At 40.1% G+C, this 23,728-nt stretch overlaps 1 protein-coding gene across 4 annotated transcripts in view; it reads left to right on the top strand.

The window, feature by feature from the left end:
- GRIA3 (glutamate ionotropic receptor AMPA type subunit 3) overlaps window positions 1-23,728 on the top strand; it is a 144,132-nt gene that overhangs the window by 69,143 nt on the left and 51,261 nt on the right. For all 4 annotated transcript variants that reach the window (XR_008508616.1, XM_036402005.2, XM_036402004.2 and 1 more), the window contains exons 5-10: window positions 11,592-11,645; window positions 13,108-13,269; window positions 17,062-17,229; window positions 19,518-19,622; window positions 20,910-21,017; window positions 22,179-22,385. Coding sequence is in view for 3 of the 4 variants with exons in the window: in XM_036402005.2 (XP_036257898.1) it covers window positions 11,592-11,645; window positions 13,108-13,269; window positions 17,062-17,229; window positions 19,518-19,622; window positions 20,910-21,017; window positions 22,179-22,385 (804 nt within the window). In the remaining variant the exon portion in view is untranslated. The remainder of the gene's footprint in view (window positions 1-11,591; window positions 11,646-13,107; window positions 13,270-17,061; window positions 17,230-19,517; window positions 19,623-20,909; window positions 21,018-22,178; window positions 22,386-23,728) is intronic.

Here is a 23,728-nt window from a genome sequence, read left to right as displayed (position 1 = left end):
ACTGCACTGCTCCGAGCAGCCCCTCCAGAGCAGTGTGCCTGTCCCCTTCTCCAGGGCTCAGGGCCACAGCTGTGTCACAGGCTGATTTTATCTTCTGTGTGGAGCAGTGGGGTTCAGCTGAGGCTCCGAGAGAGTATCTGCTTTGTAGACTGTTGTGTAACATCACACTGAAACTGGTACAGTTCATTTTTACATTTCCAATGAACTAGAAACTTAAAATTTAGGACATTTCTTCATTAGATACCCATGAGTATTGTTGAAACCAGGATGTAAAGGAGAATGAAAGGTCACTTCTTTCTCTTCACACCCAGAGAATTTCAGCAGCTCCCAAGTCCGTGTGGACACATGGGGAGGAAAGGGGAATTACTTAGGTCAGGCACCCTCAGGAGGTGGCCAGCAGAAGAGTGAGAATGGGGATAAGTCAAAAGTGACAGCTGTATCTGCTTAAAGGGCCTGCTCCTGTCAGCAGAAACTCATAAAGGGCAGGAGATGAATTGCTAAAGCAGAGACAGTAACATCTTGGGTTAATTGCCCCACATACAGCACATTTCACACATACCTGAGGAAAGAATTTCTAGCTTGTAAAAAGGAATGTCTCTCCAATGCCATCATCCAGATTTCATAAAACAAGCCAGGTTCTAAATGACAGGAATTTATCAGAGCGTTATTAGTCATTCTGCAGAATGATTGAAGTAATGGCACACAAAGCTTAAAAATGTTCAAAAGACATTAAAGCACAGTTTTAAATGTATCTGATCAGTAGTAATAATAATTAATCCAGAAACATCTCCCTGTGAATGTGGAAGCTTGCTGCCAAGCAACTATTGCTTCTTGTGCCAGTGGTGTATGAACCTGAAGTCAGCATTAGTTTTTATTTTTCTGTGATTGTAACAGTCACTCATTTTATGTTTTATGATAATTTATGGGCTATTTATGCACATGTCAATGCACACACATGCATCTGCTTGTAATACTTTGCATATTTTTACCACAATATTTGTAGTATTCTGTTATGCTGTTACAGTCATACTTACATGGCAACCTCTGCATTGCCATTAAATGTACAGAGAACCAAAATCTTTGTTTAGTTATGCTGTTGCAAGTACAGAGTCAACCGTTATCCTGAAGATCATATTTAAATTGATATCACCGTGCTCATACAGAGATTGTATTTGCTTTGAACTTCAGTTAATAGGTAGCTGTAAAAGCCCAAATTGCTGCATAGCTCATCTTTCTATGCAGCTTTTCAGTGCACAGAAATGATGCATGTCTTTGCCCTGAGCCCTCTGAGGGTCCCACTCACTGTTGAGCCTGTGTCCACACTGTGTGAGCTGCTCAGGTTGTTACCCTTGTGGACCCTCACCTTTCCCAGCTTTGGGAATCTTTATCACCTCTTCTAAGCTCCTTACTGATTTTCAAACCACTCACTCAGTCATCTCCTCCAGGCTTTAAAAATCAGTTTGTATATAAGTTGCTTTGTTTCAGTCCTGGCATTTAAATGTGGTTCTTTCTCCTTTTACATAAAGGATAAGCCCTTTCATCTTAGCAGACATTACCTTAATTTCTGCATCTGTCTCTCAAATAGTTTAATGCTTGAAACTCTGCTTCTAACCAAAGCCTTTCCTTAATTAGTTTCCAAGGCAACCAACCATCTTGGTGACAATTCAGATGAACCAACTGCAGGGAGAGGAAGGAAACACACTATCAAAATGAATAGTGATAGCACAGTACCACTGTGCAAACAGGCCTTGTACATCACCAGAGACAGCACGATAGTTCTGGTGTCTCATCAGTTCATTTACAAGGAAAGAAGTAAAAGAAAAGCTGCACGAGAGTGTGTGTCTTTTGTTCACAGCTCACTAAGCTGGGATTAATGGCTTCAGTGTGATATGGATCACGTATCTGGGGGAGGAGGGGAACCACTGGGGCTTTCCAGGGCCCCTCATGGACCAAGGTGTTCCCAAGTGCATCTCATAGAGCACAGTTACAGTGCAGTTCAGATTTTCAGAATGGGGGCTGCTCCCCTGGGCTTTTTGAGCCCAGGTGCTGGTGGTGCAGTCTGGAACACCCTGGGATTTCACAGCTACAGACTTGTGGGGAGACATCCCCAGAAGTGAGCTCCAGAGGAGTGAGTGATCAAGAGCTGTGCTGTGCTTGCTGCAGGCTCCAGCTGGGTTTGGATCAGGCATTCTATGGCAGAGTACATCCCAGTCCAGGCTCTCACTGCTGGCGTTGGACATTCATATGGGACTCCTGTCTCTTAACCCCTCTTAGCTGTGCAATTCCACCTGCCTCTGGGGACCAGATTTAAGACATCAGGGGGAGCTTGGATTATTTTTATAGATAATCAGGCCCATCAATCAACTCAACTCAAATACAAACTTACCCCACAGAATCCAACCAGTGAGGTGGAAAGCAGTGTTATAATTTTAGAGAAAACTAATGTTCCATGGCTTAAAAAAAGCCCATGTTACTAAATTAAATTTGTTCGTGTCACACCATAGGCATGCATGCAGAGGTATAATGGTGTATATATTATTGTAAGCTCTGTCTTCCAAAATGTGTAATAAATAAAACTATCAACAATATACATAGACACTTAAAAAATACATTAAGTATCTTCTATCCTGGGAAAATGCATGTAAAGAATCAGAAAAGAAAAATATTGCTGTATCTCTGTTACCTCATATGAGTAAAACAGGCAGCCCTGCTGCATAAAAATCTAGTAAAAATAAATTAACCCTTCATAATCTTTTTCAGTTCATGCTTTATGCACCAAGTTATATGGGAATACTGCAGAGTGCTGCTTATAGTGAAGCAGAATAAACCTTTCAGACTCTTTGAAAGCATTGAAAAAAGCAAATTGAGTGCAATTCCAGTCACAGTAAAATGCTATTTATAATAAAAAATAAGAAAAAGTAACCTTGTCTTTCCTAGAGGAGATTGCACTATTTTTTCTAAATTTTGTAGGGCATTTGAAAAGGAAAGGAAATGCTTAAAAAGGGAAAAAAAAAAAAAAAGAATGGCTACTATTCAGTATTTTTGGTCTGCTTGAAAGCAGTGCTCTGCAGTACAGAACCCCTTCCAAAAAATTCTCGTGTGAGCACTGGGGCTGAATTACTGCGACACTTCTGGGTTATATCCAAATAATAGTTTGAAGTGATCCTGACATGCAGTAATAGTTTATATAAGCAGAATTCTTTATCCAAGGACTCCTGTCCAATTCCAGGGAATAACACTGGGATTTTACTCTGACATGCTGATGGGAAGCACAGAGAAAATGAGAAATGTGTGTGTTTTTAAAATGAAAACTGTGTGACTCAGTTTACCTAATTTCTTCCTTTCTTCCCCCAGTGAATATAGACCCTTTTATATTTTGAGCAGCTAAGACTGAAGAAGTTTATGCTGTGGGATATGAAAAGAAGAAGCGAGCATTGTTTATGTGCGTCTGTGATTGCAAGGGTGTGCTCTGAAGGGTGTTGGATGTACAGTTTCATGGAGCTGAAAGCCAAAAGGGACAGTTGGGTGTCTCCTGTGCCACAGGGTTTGGGCACATGGTCCAAAGCGCACTAAAGAGCTGCCTATTAGGGATGTGGATGCACCATTAAATTGTGGGACAGTGCTGGCTTCTGCTGAAGGTTTGGACAACTGAGAATAAATGTAATATTACTATTATTAGCAATCTTTGTGAAAGTGACTTCAGATGTTGTGAAATTTAGGGAAGTACTAAGCTAGAAGTCAGCTTTGGTAGTGGTGGTTTTGATCTACCTGATATGGACTTACAGTTCTCCAACAGCTGCTGGAGAGCAAGGGGGCAGCAAAAGGAAAGAGAGGCCATGGGGAAGCTGGAAGTGGGGATGGTGGGACCATGTTATACAGGACTGGAGCTGGCTGCACTGTAGATTGAAGGAAATGTAACTACAAATGTTGCTAGGAAAGCAACTTATCTGTGATTTCTGTGAGATCTAAAGCCTCCATGGGAAATTTTAGGTGAAATTTAAATTTCATAAGAACCTAGGATTTTACAGAGGCTTGAAAAAGTGCTGGAACTTCCTTGAATGTTAAATCATCTTTCATGATCATTTCTCAAAGGAGGATATTTCTCAAAAAATATACTAGAACAGCATAGATAATTTAAATATTATCTCCTTAAAATTACCTGTGTGTGAAAACCACTGCTGCAGAGTAATGTATGTAATAACTCGTTTGCTTCCCATAAATACAGCTGCAAAAAAACTCCTCCAGAACACAACTGGATTTTTAGTTCATTACCCTTACTCAAGAATCTAAAGAATTCACTATTTAAAATTTTATGACACATCTCTTCAAAGAAGTTGTCTGGGAACAAGTATCTTTTCATGAAGGTATCTTGGCAAAATAAGGGGGAAAGGTCTCAGCAATTTTCAGTATCCTTCTCATATGGCACAAAGAATTTTTGTTTTGGTTGTAACAGCCCTTTGTATCTGATCATGTTTTTAGTGAGCTAGCTTCAAGTGATGAAAGGAGTTTAAATTTTGACTATTTTTGACATGAAGGTCTTTGTATTGAAGGACGTGAATTGTGAAGAGAGATGCAGTCCTGAGAGATATAACACTGGTTTTGTCTGTCTGAACAAAGAAGAAATTTTGATAGAAAGTTTATTTGATGAATTTTATTCTGTTTAAGAGTAAATAATTGTGATTATGAATGGCAGTTACCAGAGATCATAAAACTCTTCATCTCTGAGTTCTTTGATCCGACGTTTTGCAGTCGAATATGTCCTTTAACAATAATTGTGCCAACAGATCAATTAATGTGACAATATTGCTAAGTCATATCAAGGAAATGAGTTTAAGAAAATTTTTTCAAGGCACAGAAGATTTTGTCAGCACAGTGAAAGAAATTAGGGGAAAGTATCATGCCCTCAGAACCAATGTTGCACTTCATACTTTTTTTTTTTAAATAATTTCTAATGTAACCTTTTATGCACAAATTAAATGTGTATTCCACTACACAGTCTTCAATCAGCAAATGTCAGATTAGTTATAGGAAAAGAAGTTGTAGCCATATGGAGGGCGAATGGAGCACAACACATCTTTCAGATGTTGCATTTCATTACCCTCCAAGGACTAACATGTACAACCACCATCTCTCTGGAGATGGCCTAAAAGCAGAATTTCACTCTTGATGTGACTATCATGAAGGAGAGAGGCAAGGCAAAGAAGGACACAAGAAGGGAGCCAGAGGGGGAAAAACCTAATGAAGTGCTTCAGAGGCATCAATTCCCTGCTTCCTCCAAGCACATCTTTGTCCTGTCCTTCCAGGAGATTCCGGTTCTCTAGGAGAGGATCTCCTGTGAGAGATTCACTGTGGAACAGCCAAAAGCTGTTTGAAGAATGTTTTATATGCCCAAACAAATGATCTTTATTGTGCTGTTGAAAAAAGTGAAGGTTTGGTTATAAAATGTAGGCACAAATGTGTAAGGTGGCAGTAGCATAAGTGAAATTTTTAGGTCCATGTACTGCACAAAAATACAAAATACATCAATTGGGGCTGTGTGGATTTGTGACATTCTCTAAAGGGCAGGAAAGCTCTGAAATGGTGGATGAATTAATCTGAAATATATATTCAGTTATTTTTTATCTCCAACAAATAATATGTGTGTGGAATCTTCATCTTAATATTTAACACATTCTTCATTTAATATTTAACTCAAATTTAATATAGTACTCATTCTTCATATAAATGAAATCATTGTTTACTGCATATTTTACAGCATCACTATCCCTGGTGGCCAGATTCCTGTCCCATTAATACCAAGTGAAGAGATAAATTGCCTTCCCTGGGTTTGCACTACAGTTACAGTCACAAGGTTTTGACCCTTTGTGTGAGGGAAGCAGCTCCTGCAGAATATGGAAATGGTTTTGTCTGTGCAGAATTAAAGGCAGGGCAGGCATCACTTGTTTGGCAGTGACAGACCACCAGGAGCTGGGATGTATCTTTTGTCCCCTGAGATTGTGGTTCCTCATATATTGGCGCTGATGGTGTTGATGTGATAGAGTCAAAATCATGACTCAAAAAAGCCCTTTTTTATAAATATACTGAGAGAACATTGAACCTTGTCTATTGTTTATAATCCTCAAAGGGAATATGGTCTTCCTTCAGAGGCTTGTGTGTAAATTGGAAAACAGGTGAGTGGGCTTTGCCAGCTTACAGTAAAATTCAGCTACTGGGGTTACAAGGGATCTTATTTTTACTGCGGTATCTGGTTAGATGAGGAAAGTCCTGTTCCCACAGAAGTTTCATTTTCTGTTCTCCTCCTGTTTTTCCTACTCCTGTCTGGAAAGTTTACATGACAAGAGGTGACCTGTGCAGAGCAAACACAGTGAGGAATGATGATGTACTACTGTCCATTGCTCACACGGTCACTGACACTCCAGGAGGTGACCCCTGCAGCGCTGTTTGTAGTGCACTGAGGCAGAGAACTGCAGTGTCATGGCTGCAGACCCCATAGGCAGCTCCCCCAGTGCAGGAAGGGTCTGCAGGAGGGGCAGCAGGCCAGGGGGAGGACTCTGCAGTGCTGCAGAAGTTCCTCCTTCTGCTGAGGGGTAGGAACAGAACTGAGATGCAGAACTTGCAGATGGCACTCAAGAGAGGTTAAACATCTTGCTAACATCCTGACAACTCTTTGGGCCTTGCCTTCAGTTTCATTGAACTAATTGGATGGTCACCCTGATACTCTGGTCCTCTCCTTTCTTCATTTTGTCCTGAAGACAATTGAGCTGGTAGCACTGGTTCAGTAGGGTGCTGCATCACCAGGCACAGCTTTTCAGTCATTCAATCCAATGTAAGTAGGAGCTGCTCAGGTCTGAGATAAGCTTCAAGTAACTCCATCCTCAGAACAGAAATGCTTTCAATAGGGCTAGGAGCTAGAAAACACCTGACCTGCTAGCCAGGTGAGAAGACAGTGTGCTCCACAACAATTTGGGCTTGCCAGACAGTTGTTGCTATGCTTGATATCCCTCTGTTCCCATGAAGTGCAATCAACACTGAGAGCTCATCCTGATGACACTGTTAAAATTTTTTTATCCCTGAGTCCATTTATCAGTTTTGCTTGTTTGCTGTGGGAAAGAAAGAGTTGTGTGTGATCACTTCTGACATTTACTCACTGCTTTGAAGGCAAAGGTGTCATAATTATATTTCTATAGTGAGGTGTAAAGGCATATTGCTGTCTAACTGGGGGTAGCTAAGTTCTCCTGTCCTCAGAAACGTGCACGTACACTTGAAAAACAGTAGATTCTTTTTTAAGTGTAGGCTTTTTGTAACAATGGAACACCAATTAATGTATAAATAACCTCAATAAAAACAACAAAACACTTTTTAACTCTGATCTTGTGGGAAATTTCATTTTGCTTACTACTGTTTTACTAAAACATAGGGAAGAAGAGCTCTAGAGTTAACACTGCCTCATTGTTCCCAGATATGGTCAAAATGGAAAGACACATTACAGCAGGTCAGATCTCTGCCTGTCATTCCATTAAAGTGGCATATTTCTCCACTTGTCAGGTATGAAAAGCACAGTAAAAAAATTCAGACCTTCTTTGTGGCAATACTGCCTGTCAGCATCAGTATTTTATGTTATGGAAAGATCTAATAGACTCATAAAATATTGTGGTTTCAAGCTGTAGATGAGGTAATCTGTACTTTTGTGATCTAGTTTTTTTTTATTTCTTTTCTCATTTGTAAATAAAGGATAATATGTCCTTTGGTCTGACATCCTGGTCAGACTACACTGACCAGATGGCAGTGGATTCAAGTGTAAGAAAGATATGCTCCTTACAGGTAATAATTGGACATGGTAGTTTTCCTTTCAGTGCTGCCAAATTCATGATAGCTCCTTCTCTCAGTAAAAGTGCAAGCATATCCTCTTAGCTTGTATTTTTCAATGCCTTTTTGAAATTAAAGCCCACAGAGGCAGGAAGGTGGATTTAAAAATGACTGAACTGCTGGGCTTAGAGGCTTGTAATCAGCAACACAGAGGCCAGCTGGAGATTAGTTACTATTTGGGGTACCCTGAGGGTCCTGGGGCTAATCCTGTTTAACCTCTCTCTGAGGGATCTGAAGGTTGTGGGATGGAGTGCAGTCTCAGCAAGTTTGCAGATGATACCAAATTAAGAGGAGTGATACACCAAGTAGTTGTGCAGATACACCAAGCAGTTGTGCTATAATACTTTGATAGGCTGATGAAGTGAGAAGAATGGAACCTCATGAAGTTCAGCAAAGGGAAGTGCAAAGCCCTGCACCTGAAAAAGAACAACCCCAGGCACCAGTACAGACCGGGTAGAGGCTCCCTGGCTGGAAAGCAGCTCTGCAGAGAAGGATCTTGGGGTCCTGGCAGTCGAGCTGACCACAAGCCAGCCCTGTACTGTCACAGCAAAGAAGACCAACAGCATCCTGGGCTGCACTGGATTAGCATGGTCAGCAGGTCACTAGAGGTGACTCTTCCTTTTTACTCTGCAATGGTGGGACTGCATCTGAAGAGCTGTGTACAATTCTGAGCTCACCAGTGCAGGAAAGACAAGGGTGTCCTCATGACAGAATTGTCATTATTGCTCTAGAAATGCCACAGTGGTTCATACCAACTTAATATTAGCCAGTTAATAAAAATTTAGGAAAAATCTGAAAAGTTAAAAATTTGTAGTTGCCTACTTGCTATAATTATGACTGATGCAGTGGAAAGACAATTGTCTTTATGCTTGCATTCAAAAAATAACTCCCCTAGGCAGAAGGAAAAGTAAAATTGCCAATGGTGATTTAATTTGTCAATCGGGCATATAGGTCTGGACTTCAAGTAAGCCTGCTGCTGACCAGCAGATTTTACTTTTATTTTGAAAGCAGATACATTTTAGTTATGTTCCCTCTAGATGTTCTCTCAATTAATTTGGAATATATAAAGAGTTAATTAAAAATACAAACTTTATTTGATTCTATATCAAACCTGACATTATGATCTTTTTATCTACAAAGCAAGAATTATGTGGGATCAGAAATCTGAATTATTCATTATGGTTTCCAGCTATTTTTTTCTCTTCTCCTTTGTTCAGTATAAAATCTTATAAGCTTTTCTTTCAGTCAAGGTGAAAGCAATATTAAGTCTTGGAAGTCAAACTTACGAAAGACATGTAGCTCTGTGAAATCCTTGCCCTGTAATCCTGGCTTTCTATTCACCACCACTATTCAATATCCCACTTTCTGTATAAGCTTCACAATGTATCAGCAGTTGATGAGATTTATTTGTTATACTCCTGTTATGCTGTTATACTTCTGTTTTCCTTCTTCATAAAAAAGCTTTATCCATCACTTGGCTCCCCTGGGAGTAACACATGTCTGTGATTGTTTCTGCTGGGCTTGCTAATCCAGCAGCTCCCTTCAACATGCTGGACAGTTGGTGCAGGGTGGAAAGTGAGGGAGGAGGAGAGTTGTACTTGTTAAGATTTAGGACAGCTGTGTAGTGTGTTGTGAATTTTAAACACATTGTTAAGATCCAGTTCAATAGTTATGCGCCAATGTGGTTGATTGTATGAATAGAAATGCTGTCAGGTCACTTCTGAAAGATGCTTTATGAATTACAGCTTGACTGTAGTACGTTGGACCTCTCAAAGGTTTAATAAACAGAGTCATTTTGAAGACATGACAACAGATGAGATGAAAGTTGAGTCTGATCTATGCTAATGAGTCCTACATTTCCTATTTGCAGTGTTGCTCCTGAGGCCTGTAGCAGTTCCATGTATGTTTTTCTTACAGCCTCTGACTTCATCTGTGGTGATATTTTTCTCTTAAATAAACATATTTCTGCATAGAAACGTAAAAGATTTCTTATTTGTTGTTAAGGTTAAAACCACAATTGTTGTTCTTAAGTTTTTTGTCTCTGACCTGCCTTTAAGGTGAAATTAAAATGTACAGAGAATTCAGTATGCAAATAGCATGCACACCAGATGATCTGAAGGAAGCCTGCACATTTCCACAGAAAACAAATGTGAGTGTAGGAAAGCAGATGCTTTCTACCAACAGAGTGTACATACAGTTCTCAAGAGGACCTGTACAACAGTTTATTTTCAGGCTGCTGGAAGTATGCAAATTCCTACAGAATTAAATGTGAATTTAAAGGAAATGGCGTCTATTAAGGACAATACTACCCAAAGAGGCAATTAGGAACTTAATAATTTAATCAAGAACTTGAGCAGGCTCAGCAGTATATCTAAAGTCAGCGACTCAAATGTCATCTGTTTTTAGCAAAGATGTTAAATGGTTATGTTTTCTTTTAAAGTGTGGTGTTTGGAGTGTGTTTCTCTGATCATGGAGTAACTTTGTATGGTTATGTATAGATTTTCAGATGGTTCATCAAAAAGCATCATCTGTTTGCTTGAGCTCCTTGAAGGACATATACTGCAATAATTGTTTATTATTATGTTTACTGGTTTTAACCCAGCAGTCCTGGGTAGAATGGATTATGTCCTGACATGCATGCAACCATCACAATTATAAATTAAATTTTACTGGTGGATGTTGTTCCATTTGATGGCTGTGGGACTGGACGGATGTTTCTGAGGTTATAATCTGAAGGCAAGGGCACGGTTTTGCACAAGTGGCATTGCTGGTGAGCCAGGTGCCCTCTGTGTAGACATGGGAAGTGTTTGTTTTCCTTCCTTCTGCAAAAACACAGGATTCCTGGAGTGGGGGAAGCACACAGGATGGCAGAGTTCAGGCTTGCCAGACAGTGCTGCCTCCACTGCTCCCCGTTACCCTCAGAGAATCCAGCTGCTGAGTTCATCCTGCTGCCCTCTTGCCCCTTAGCAATTCCATTTAATGACTGTTTGTACAGGGAGATGCTCAAGTGAGGTCAGCCAGGGCAGGAGATGTTGCTTTTATGGAATGTGCAACATAACATTTAGTGGCAATTTTGACAAAACATTGTAAGGTCAGATGTATCCATTTAGAGGCACCAGAAATGACAGGTTTTCAGGTCTTTTGGAGCCTGCCAAAAGGCAATGAAGGTCACCACTTACAACTTTGGGGATTTAACTTTAGACATTCATACATGAAAAGACTTGGCCAGGGTTCTTGTAGGGAACTCCCTGTACAACTTGGAGCCTGCCCAGCCCTGCTGTGCTGGTACAGGTTAATAAACACAGTGAGAGGCTGGGCTGTGTCCTGCACCTCTCCTACACTCCACAAACAAGGAACAGAGTAAACAGGAGTTTACTTTTGGTACAGTGTTACTTCATTTCAGAGCAGAAATACTTGAATTGATAACTAAAATTAACCTGGTCAGCGGGGAGGACACTGACCACAAGAGTGAATTTGCCAGGTAAGGTCATCTCTGCAAGCAGACTCTTCCCAGCCCTGTGAGTTACTCTTTGTTGTACTCTGCCCATGTGTTCGAAAAACATAAAGGACTACATCTTGTCTGTAATGCCACAGATCTGCAATACTTGTGCTGCCCATGGATTGAACATAGAAGATTATCAAAATGTTCATTCTCTGTCTCTTTTCCACTAGTTAAGAGTCATCTTTTTACGACTGAATAATCTGTAATGTTTTTCTCCACACAGGTTGTAATCCTCGGCAAACACTCTAGAGGCTATCACTACATGTTAGCTAACCTGGTAAGAACTTTTCTTCATGGAAAGTGTAGCTGCATTTTAGAGGGTAAAATATTCTGTTCAGGTTGTGGAAACTTTAATCAGGAAGTGGAAATGCATGGATGAGTACTTGGATTTTGAGAAATTGCTTCAGTAAATACTATAACTGGTATGTCATCTCTACTCAGTTTCTTTTGTCAGAAAATGTCATGTCCTCCACTAATTTTAAAGTAATTACTTATATATTTTCCAGTAAGTTCTATCCTCATAAATTAGATGCTTCTATCCTCATAAATTGTGACTGTAATTTTCTATAAACATATTTTGAATTTTAGCACTCTAGGAAAAATAATTGTAGCATGTTTCTGTATAAGTGGTAAAAAGCTGCAAATTAGAACAATTCTATCAAGTAAACCACCAAGGCTGTTTAGCCTTTCTTTTGTATTTCAGAGTGTAGGGTTGTGCCTGTGTATGTGCTGACCTACCAGGAAGAGGCTGTACATTTCTATCTGTATCAGAGCTTTTTCTGGAGAGTAGGATTGACTTTCAGGGGTGTTTCTGATGCTTTTGAAACACCATTTATTTAAATTCCTTACAAAAAGTCTTGTATTGTAATTAATCCTGCAGGAAGACTCATTTTTAGGTTCTGTGCATACTGAGAGTAGAAAAATGTGAGTTTTTCCAAAACTCTCACTTTCTAGTTGGCAATCCTAATTACTCAAAGATTCTCTGTATCCATGTTTTGGTGTGATTAAAGCAGAAAAGACAAATTTTAAAATGTCCTTATTTAGGATAAGTACTGTATGACTTTAAGATGCATCATTTTGCATTATAAGAAGCAGACGTGATCTCACTGATTAGCTCGTGCATAGAAATAGAGGTTCTTATTCTGGGTTGCCTTTTAGTATGTGTAACCATTGACATTCACATAAACATGACTGTAATCAAGTCATACTAATCAAAAAGACTCCAATTTACTGCCTCAGGTATAAATAACAACAGAGTGGGAGAGAATCATCCCGTTCTGCTTGCACGTGACATGCTGAGTGATGCTGTTATGGAGTACTGCCTAGCAAGAGATGGAGTGGTTTTCTTTCCCAGCCCTGAACCTTTGTGTTCACTTTGCTGTACAAAGGGGATTTGAGGTCCTTGACCAGTTTTCACCATGATTAGGACAAAAGAGGAAATGGTGCTTCAAGTTCCCCTGCTGTTTTCTTTCTGACTGGCAAATATTACCTACCACATTGCCACAACCCAAAAGGGAAGTTTTCTATTGCAATAAACAAGAAGATGTTTTAAATTCTACTCTATGCCACTATCAAAATCCTAATTGTGATAGTAGTTGTCTCCTTGGTAGAATATTTCAGATAACAAGAGGGACATTAGGCAGTGTCCTTTGTGCTGCACTTGTAGCAGGTAAAACTGAACCAGAGGAAAGTGGCTTTGGATGACAATGATTCTTTTTTCTCTACATGTGTCCTCCCAGGGTTTCACAGACATTGTTCTGGAGAGAGTAATGCATGGAGGGGCCAACATTACTGGATTCCAGATTGTTAATAATGAAAATCCAATGGTTCAACAGTTTCTACAGCGCTGGATGAGGCTTGATGAAAGGGAATTCCCTGAAGCCAAAAACTCACCATTAAAGGTATTTATTGTAACCTATCAGTGATGGACATGATATGCTTTAAACAATTCTTTGGGAGTTTGTAACCTCAGATATGTGCATGAGTATGATACAGATCCCCAATGAGAATATGTCACAACATTCACTGCCCTTCCAGAAGAAAGAGGCAGAGGCTGTTGCACCAAGTGCCCACCATGGTGGGAGCTCCTCAGAAGCAAATCCTGTCACTGTGCAGTGGATATCGGAACTTCTAATGTGAGCTTCTTGAGTTAGTCTTGGGCTGAATATGGGGGCTAGTTAGGTTAGATTTTAGATGCAAAATGTGGATTACTAGTCCATTTTAATGGTAATAGAGAATTTCACATGCAAAATGAAGTAGCTCTGGATTCACTAAGGAGCCACTGCTGCCCTCCTAGGTACTGCTGGCAGTTACCCTCATAGTCTAACCCTCTGTTTTGTACCACTGTCCTTTACTTAAATAGTCTGGCTATTAAAACTGGAACCAATACAATTTTTCAAAATTTTTTTATTAAATTCCCAGGTTCACCAAAACTGTCACAGAGTAGATTAAGTAATACACCTGTTGTTAGGAAACCTGCAACCTATTACTATCTCACCCAGATTTTTTTCTACCTCAGCATCTCTTTCATAGAGGGGGGATGCTATTCACTGTCCTGTGAAGGAGTGCATCAGGGAAACTCTGTCTAGGCACAGAAGTCATAAAATCTTCTAGGAGCACTGCATATTAGTAATGTTCCTTCTTTCTCTTCTTCTTTTGGTGGGATCTGTTTTTTTTCACTGCTATGCATAGGTGAATGAAACCTGGGTATGGTAGTATACACACTGGTATCTTAGGACAGCCAAACCTAAAAACCACTGCTCTGACAAGACAGTTCATGTCTTTCATGTTTGATTTGGGAAGGATGCATGCAAATTGATGGAACAGATTTAGAATTCAAAATTACTTTGGTAAACTGGAGTAATATCTCAGTATGACTAAGACAAAGTTCAGGAAAGCATTAAAATACTAGATACGAAGGAAAAATCGATTCCAGTTCCATGCATGGGGGGCAACAGGGTAGGCAGTAGCCCTGGGTTGGGCTACAGACAGAAAAGGAGCTGCTTACAAGGGTCTGCTCCTTCTGGCAGTGCCATTCATTAATGACTGGTGCCATTTGGAGATACTGTTCCTGGCATCATGACATTTCTGTGAGGGAGGAAAATTTTCTTAATCCCACGCCTTTCTGGCATTTCAGAGGAAGCAGAGGAAGGCAAACAGAGGCCCACAAAAACCGGATTAGTGTATTGTTGCCTGTGGATTAGGACTTAGTCCTGCTTTCTAAAGCTTTCTAGCCGTGATGCACAAGTGAAGATAAGTATCATACTAATCTTAAAAGCTCTGAAATATACAAAGTTAACCTGCGATGATTTTATTCCACTTGAAAGCAATTTACCTTGAGGAAAAAATTATTCTCCCTCCTTAAAAAAGTATCTTAAGTATATGGTAGAAACACAAAGATTACGTTACCTTTCCACAAATGTACAGCTCATTATAGAAATGTGCACAGTGTTTGTTAATCTGACAAAAAGCATACTTAAGAATTGACGTACAATATTTTTGATTAGGAAATAAAATTGCCTAGAGATTAAAGTCCTGATGTTTAATTTATTCTGCATTTTATCAGCCTTTCCCTTCTTTCTCTCTTTTTTCTCTTTGCATGCTCATGCATTTATAAGTAGAATTCAAATAAAGTAGAAAATTAGATAGCTCTCTTGGCATGGCTTGGAAGGGACTGCATTAAGGTTACTGACAATTGACGCAGTCTGCTGAAAAAATTATCAATGTGTAAGTTTTATGTAGTGCTAGATTGGACAGCTAATACAAGACTTTTTTTTTTAATACAGGAACAAATACATTAAAATTACTGTCTAGTTCTGTATTATTGTGCGGATTGTGAAGTATATAACCTTTGTTAACTTTCTAAAAGAGGAGAGAGTGATTATTGCAAAGCATCACAGGGAGAGGTAAAGGTGGACAGGATCAGAAGAGTGCCTGTGCTGTACAGTCAGAGCAGGAACCACCACCCACTCCCAGTGAGCTTAAGCTGCTGTCATTTAAAGCTCAGTGAAATGTCTGCTCTATCACCTTCTTCACAGCCCTACCTTAGCACTCCTTTTTATGACACAATTCTCTGGATCTGCACATGCAGACACACCTTGTTCTGTGCAGAGTTCCTGTGGCTTGTGTCAAACTGAAGAACTTGCAGTAAGATAATACTGAGTTATAAGAAATGCAGAACCTCCAGTTCTACTATTCTGCCCTACAGGATAAAATTAATTTCTGAATATAATAAATCTTGTTAGAGAGTAGCTGAACAAGCATCTGAAACTTGGATTTCTGCCTTTCTAACTCACACGTGGGCAGCAGGTCTTGTGGCCTGAGCTCCAGCACGAGGTTCCTTGGGCGGCAGAATCTCTATGGGACCACAGCCAAAAGAAGGGCAGGTGCACCTTCTGTTCTCCATTTCTTCCTTTGTTCTCTTACAAATTATGTGGAGGTATTGAAGTTCACTTACAAGGGACTTGAAATCTGCTCGTACAGACTGAGTATGTTCAATTGCTCCCAGCAGGTCCATGCTGAAAGGGTCTCCTCTACACAGAGCCTGGAATTACAGGTGTGCTGTAATGCCAGTGGAACCCAGGGGTGTCATATACAAAGCCAAGGCCACTCTAGGAGGGAAGAACTTTCAGACAACAGATACATATGGAAAAAATACCAAAAAAAAACCCTCTTTGATGACATTTTCTAGGTGATACTAACTTTAAAACATTGGGGTGTGTCACCAGATAACATGCAACAAGCAGTGAATGAAGTTGACAGCAACAAGTTAAGTTGTCTGGGGGTTTTGTTCCAGAGCTGCTGTTCCCCAGAGCTTACCACCCTCTGCAGATTTATCATGAAGTAAGGGAAGGCAGATGGTGAATTACCAAGGTGATGTAATTCCTAAAGTGTATTTTGTGATTACTTGCTTGTATAGCTGTTTTCTAAGAAAAGTAATCTTATCTATTCCTTGCCACAGATGCTACCTAATCAGGGCTGTGATCCAAACAGGAATGATTTATGTTAACTTCAAGTCAAAGCTCTCTTGGCAATCTTGTTACAAACAAAAAACATACCTAATGCAAAAACTCAAATATGAGCTTTCCTTTGGTATCAGTATGGTCCAGCATGGAATTGCAGACATTTGTAGTAAGCTCATCTAGATGAGCAAGTTTCCAATTAAATTGAAATTGTATGCAGCTGTGAATTGGTATTGTTATTTTGCCGCTATATGCTATACAGAATGAAAATATTTTTAATTTGTTAATTGAAATAGGTGGAATTGTTACAAAGCACCAGCTGAAGGACAGAGAGGAAGCAAAGGGTCCACAGTTGATAAGACCTCTTGGGGTCAAATTTGGTTTTCAAAGTGCAATTCATCTCTCTAGCTTTCTGGAGACAGGAATACCTCTGATTTTTTCAGCTCCTGTAGTGATATAAATTATTTTAAAGAAGGTTCAAATCCACTTACTGATAAAAAGAAACTCCCTATATGGCAGTGTGAATTTGGCTCACTGGATAATTTTGGGTCCATGGAATTTTTGCTTTATGTAGCCTTGCACCTCATCTCTGAACAGTGACAGCAGATCAGTCACCAGCCCTGAACAGCAAGCATGATTCTCCTGTTCTAACAAAGAGGAGGACTTGATGTGATACCTGGGGCAATTCTAAAATTGCAGTTTGTTGCTGTATTTTCTTTGTGTCAATTGCAGTACACGTCTGCACTGACCCACGATGCAGTGCTGGTGATAGCTGAGGCTTTCCGGTACCTCCGAAGGCAGCGTGTGGATGTCTCCAGGAGAGGCAGTGCTGGAGACTGCCTGGCTAACCCTGCAGTGCCATGGAGCCAAGGAATTGATATAGAAAGAGCACTGAAAATGGTAAGGGCAAAGATAACAGCTAGAGAGCAACAGCAGCAATTCTGTAGTGCTTGTTTCCTGCTCCAGGAGCACAGAGCTTCTGTGCTCACACAAACAGCTGCAGCTCCTCAGGGGGAGCAAAGTAAAAACAAAGTTAATGAGGAACTTCAAAGGATGGATAAAATATATTCAGTAGAGGGTAAGGTGTAGCATACTAGCTCTCAAAACTTTGGCCAAAATCCCTGTGGTACTGATGCAGCAGCTGCCTGATTGTCCCCACCAGAGCACCTACAATCCCTCAGCTCCCCTGTAACACCCCAGCTCCCCAGGAGAGTAAGTATGAGCCATTTTGCAATCAAACACACATTGGGGGTTTGTAAAGTCAGGGTGAGCCTGCAAATCTGACTAACAGAACTAGACTGGGTCTTTGTTACGTGTGTTGTAATTCTTTCAGGGACAGATGTGTTTGTGATCTTAAATGCACGTGCGCAGTTTTGATAATTTGCCAGTAAAAAGTCAACTCAGGTTGGTTTAAAACAGTGGAGAAATTGTTATTGGTCATAGCAGTACTGATAGATATCAGCACCATCCTGAAGCTAGGAACAGTTTTGTCTCCAACCAGTTCTGATTCCTGGCATAACTTTGCACTCAGCCAGGTTACCTTCTGCATGGCCAAATTTTATATACTTAACACTAGTTATGGCATGGGATCCTACCTCACTTAAGTCTCTAATATTGTTGATTTTTTAACTCTTTTTAGTCTGCTATTTGTGTTAAAGCAAGTGACTACAGGAAAAACTGGATAATGTTTTTGTACATACAAAAGACAAGGTTGCTGCTTTTAATGTGGCTCAAGTAACTCTCAAACAAACCTGTTAGCATTGATTATATTAGACAGAAGGTCTGGACACTTATAAATAGTCACTCTGCAATTGCCTCCACATGCTGCCACCAAAAGTGTTAGAGTCCTGGCAAGCCTTCCTGCCTCAGTGCAGCCAGGTTTTGCAAAGTGCTGAGTTTTCCCACCAGAGAAATAAATTAAATTTGAAGCTAAAAGGTGTCCAGTGCAGGAAGCTCATGTCTCAATGGGCATCAGGATGGAGCCAGTAGAACAAGCTCTATGGGACACCCAGTCACTGCTGTGCTAAGGTAGCCAGACAGCTTCCAGTAAATGCCAGAGGCAGGCACAGCAACTCACATCTGGATGCAACTTATGTGTCAACTACCCTACAAATACATTTGCTCAGTCCACAGTTGATAAGACCTCTTGGGGTCAAATTTGGTTTTCAAAGTGCAATTTATCTCTCTAGCTTTCTGGAGACAGGAATACCTCTGATTTTTTCCAGTCTCTGTAGTGATATAAACTATTTTAAAGAAGGTTCAAATCCACTTACTGATAAAAAGAAACTCCCTATATGGCAGTGTGAATTTGGCTCACTGGATAATTTTGGGTCCATGGAATTTTTGTTTGATGTAGACTCACACCTCATCTCTGAACAGTGACCAGCAGATCAGTCACCAGCCCTGAACAGTTTGCCTTTGACTAGTCTAGCACCTCTTCCTGTAACTTCTACAATTTTTGCTAAATATTAAAGCTAATTTTCCCCTACTGAAGTTTGAGACTGTTACCTTTTCTGCCTGAGATGACAGGTTGTCAGTGTTGATAAGTGATAAAGGAAAATGCCTCACCCTTTCATACAGGGAAATAAGAAAGGCTTTTTTTTGAGACCAAGTACTTTATACTTCCCCTTCAGATGATTCATGTGAGTAGGTAATGATAATGACTTACCGTCTGTACACCCATCCATCCTGCCTGAGACCAAAACCCCGTAAGCAGTAGAGACAATTGTCTGTGCTCATTCGGAGAAGACATTCGTTCCTTTCTTCTACACTGGGACTGATCTTAAAATAAAGCACTTCCCAGAATGAACAATGAGATGCCATTCTGGTCTGTACTGCAGATCACTCTGTGCCATATTGTGAGGGCTTTAACTGCACTAATTGTTGCTTGTGCTTTGCTGATGCTCCATTCTGTACCAGTGAGCCCAGCGTGACCAAGCATGGCAGGATCAGTCTTTCTTACGTTTAACATACCTGCAGGGCTAATTTCATTTAAATTCAGCTCACTCTGGCTCACTCTGAGTCACCAGCTGAGTGCTAACAAATATTTACAGCTGGAATTCGAGAATGGGGACTGGGGTTGTTTTGAACAGTACAATTGGCTGTGTCAGAAGCAGTACAAGTCTCTTACATAGATAAAAAATAAAGTGAATCTTTTATTAAAATACTTTTCTGTTTATTCCCTCAAGGTGCAAGTTCAAGGAATGACAGGGAACATCCAGTTTGACACCTATGGGCGGAGAACAAATTACACAATTGATGTGTATGAAATGAAAGCTGCTGGGTCACGGAAGGTGAGTTTCAAGACATGGATCCAGATTTCACATCATCTCAGATATTTATTCCAGCAAACCAATGAAATTCAAAAATACCAGAGATGCAGGGTCCTGAGGGGTGCTTCATGCTGTCTTCCCTATCCCAGGAACTTTGTTGCATTCAGTTCCTGGACTAAACCACTCACCATGCTTAACATCTTCACTGGTTTCCATGTCATCTTCAAACACAACGTTTTCCCTTTAAACCCTTCTGGAGCTTTTTCACTGCCAAGCATAATACCTGCTGTCATGGTCCCGTGCTTAGTCCTATCTTCTAAATTCCTCTCCATCTTTCTCTCCCTCTCCATATTGGGCTTTAGAGCCACAGTGAAGCTGGAATCAGTGAAACCTTCTGAAATGAACAAATTAAGTTTGGTTTTATTTAGAATTTCATAATAATTCTCTTGTCTCCTAAATAAAGGATAGATCCTAAGAGGGATAGTTGCCTAGATTGGTGTTACAAAAGAAGTTTAAGGCAGATGTCCAAAACCATTAGGTAGACATGGTCACAAAAGTACTGAGAGAAGAATGTGTGTGGGTGAGTCTCTTAAATCCCCTGATTTTACCTGGACATAGGTTCTTAACCTGCTTGATCACCACTGAGACTCCTTAAACAGTTCCACACCTTTGATAACCAAGTCCCTCTAAACATGGCCCAGGCACTCAGGGGGGTGCAGAGAACAGTGTTACTCCTGTGTTGTGCAGAAATACAAAAGCCATTGTGATAGCCCAGTGATGCAGCCAAAGGTCAGCACCAGGCAGCTGATGAAGCCACCTCGTGCTCACAGAGGGGGTTGTGTCCCACACTGGAGATAATGCAGCTGTGCCTGCATTGCCAATAATGTCTGTGCATCTAAAGCCAGCTCAGGTCTGCAGGGGCTGTATTGGATAAAAATCACAAATTCAGAGAATTTCACTCAGAATGCTGTGCGGTTTCTTTTCTTGTCTGTAGTATGTTCTTGTACTGTGGATATATGGGAATTTATTCCACAGTATTATTATTCACTGATCTGAATTGAGATAGGGAGAATTTAATATGTATTTTCACTTAGATTTGGCTTGTGCTGAGTTGCTCTTGGGCTTGAGAACATTGTTTCTTTCAGGAAATGGAAGTAAAGCTAATATAGTCCTTTAATGACAAAAACAGTGAATGAGAAATGTTACAAAGCCTTAGGTTTTGACAATTGCTCTTACAAATTCAGGTACCATCAGGTACCAGAGTCCTTGTAAAGGTATGTAATGAGGTAACAATCTCCATTTTTATAGGCTGGTTATTGGAATGAATATGAAAGATATGTGCCAGCATTAGATCAGCTGCCCTCTAATGACACTTCATCTGTGGAGAACAGAACTATAGTAGTTACTACCATCTTGGTAAGTTTTATGTTTGTAGTGTGTTTGTGTTTAGGAAACAAGGCACGAGACTCCTGAGGTGTGTTAGACACCTTGGCAGGAGGCAGATATTCAATGCTGTGTGAATTCAAGTGACTGGAAAGTTCAGTATCTTCCAGAGATGTTCTGAGGGCTTGACCCTGCTAACTTATGTATGTATCAGTCAGTCTGCTCACAGGAGGAGCTCACTGAGCTCACCATTGAGCTTTGCTGCTTCCCAGACACTTGAACTCAATTAAGTGCCTCATGTAAGTGAAGTTATTGTGCATGCCTGTAAATGAGCACAGAGATTGATTGGCCTTTGTGCTGTAGAGTCAAATCTTGCACCCCTCACTCAGGTACAGCTCCTGTAAACTCAGCCCCTGTGGACTGAGTAAGGGTGGCACAATGGAGCCTGTAGACAACTGGAACTGCTCTAGCACTGGGTGAAAAGCAGCCTTTTCCTGTGCAATCTCAAAGGAGCAAAGCTCTTCATGTGTGTCACGAGCAGCAGCACCTGTGTCAGTCCCAACACCTCTACAGATCTGCTCTGTACAGCATTCATTGGGACTTGTGTGCTTTTTACAGTTTTACTAAGCATGAGTTAATTTTATGCTGTTTCCTGAAGCATTGTATTTTATACTCCTATGGATTTAGTGAGATATAATCAGCATTTCAACTAGAATTTTCCAAGAAGGCTAAGGGAATTCAGTGACAAAAAAATGCTGCTGAGGATTTCAACCTAGCTTCCCTTAGGCTTCTTTGAAAATATCTCCTTCAGAGCCCCATTTGTGGCCACTGGGGCCTTAGGAAATTGTGGTGATGGTACAGGTGTTGAATATGTCAGTCTTTAAACACTAAAATTTGAATTATTGCTACAATGATGCTACTTGACTGTCTAATCAGGCCTAATTCTGCAAACAGATGTGTGTGTTAAAAAGTCCTGTTTTCAATGGCTCCTTACTGGGAATACAGTCAATAGTATGTGTGGCTGTAGGATCAGCCAAGGAGTTTTATGCAGAAGTCTGTCTAATTTCTGTACCAAAGCAGGAAATATTGTAAATATTTGCCAGTAACATAAAGGATAATAACAGCTCTCATTTTGTGTGGTTTACAGCTGTATTTTACATTCATAGACTTTTGATCTTTACTTTTGTTTCAAAGGAATCACCATATGTAATGTATAAGAAAAACCATGAACAACTAGAAGGGAATGAGAGATATGAAGGATATTGTGTAGACTTAGCTTCTGAAATAGCAAAACATGTTGGAATAAAATACAAACTGTCAATTGTTGGAGATGGGAAATATGGAGCTAGGGACCCTGAGACTAAGATATGGAATGGCATGGTGGGTGAACTGGTCTATGGGGTAAGTTTCTCTTAACCTTCATTTTAATGTTCTTTATAAAATAATATGCTCAAAGTTAATAAACTGCAAAATAAAGATCACCTGTTTGAATACTACCTTTAAAATTCTAGATATTTCTTTGTATTGCCATTTTTATAGTCTACTTTTTTAATTGTTTCATTGCAGGAAAGTGTCACATTTTACTGCTGTTCTCCAAATCAGAGTCCACAAAATGTTGATAAGTAGCATTGGGCAAACTTCAAATTCTTGCTTATAGCAGAATTTCCAGTTTGTTCTTTATATGCTTCTTCTTCATTTGCCAGATCTCCTTTTTCTGTGTCAGTCTCTTAAGTGCTGGGGGCGGTGTCCCTCTCATTAAAGGTCTGATCTGGGATACTGAGCCTTGCTGGGTCACTGCTCTTGGTTTGTGTTTGATCCATTTAACTCCATGGTTACTTTTCAGGGTAAGAAGCAATGCAGGTGGGAAATCATCCATATGTTTTTTCTCTTTAAACCATGGGTTTGGCTTCAAAAATCAACTGTCAGACAAAAAAAAAAAAAAGGCTAATTCACTGCATTCTTCTTTATATTTCTATATTGGGTGTACATCACTTTGTTTAGTAAGAACAAAAACAGTCCGGAACTGCCATTTTAGAACTTTCTTTGAAAAGGAGAATTTTGGAATACTGTTAAACCAGATGGAAGGGGGAGAAAATTGGCTTTGCAGAAAAGACTTCTCAAGCTGATATTTCATCTTTTTTTTCCTCAAATGCTAATGAGATGATTTGTGATTCCGCCCAAATCTTTTTTGCAGTTTATTTTTAACAAGCTTCCCTTTATTAAAAATATCTGAGCAGAAGTGCATATTTCAATTGCATCCTTTTGTTCTGTGGCTGAGTGTGATTTCTAAAAGTCACCTCAAAATTTCCTTGGGATAATGCATCATCATTCTTGCAAAATGTTTGGTGAGATGATTATTTTCCAATGAATCAGTCTTTAAGTAATTTCTAGATTTTCACAAGTTTTCTTACTCTGGAGCAGTCAGTCCTGATGCCTTATTATGTGATTGGTAGCCTGCTCAACTTGAAAATGTTTTGTAGAAATAACAATGGTTTTGTTGTATTGTACTGTGGCAAGGAGGGAAATCTACTGATTACAGAAAGTAAACAGGGTTCTGGACCCTTGGATTACCTCTTTGCTTCCCTGTTGCTTTGAGGTCTGCCATTATGCAAATCTTCTGAACTCTGCATGCCTCAGTTGTGCAATCTGGGAAACTGAAGTTCGCTCTCTTAGAGAGCACAAGTCCACTGAGAACCTCTGAAGCAAGGGTTTAGTTTAGTTCCAAGCAAATTACACTGCACTGG

The sequence above is a fragment of the Molothrus ater genome, chromosome 14, assembly GCF_012460135.2.
Source record: "Molothrus ater isolate BHLD 08-10-18 breed brown headed cowbird chromosome 14, BPBGC_Mater_1.1, whole genome shotgun sequence".
Taxonomy (NCBI): domain Eukaryota; kingdom Metazoa; phylum Chordata; class Aves; order Passeriformes; family Icteridae; genus Molothrus; species Molothrus ater.
The sequence above is the reverse complement of the archived record's forward strand: the minus strand, read 5'-3'. Positions and strand labels throughout refer to the sequence as shown.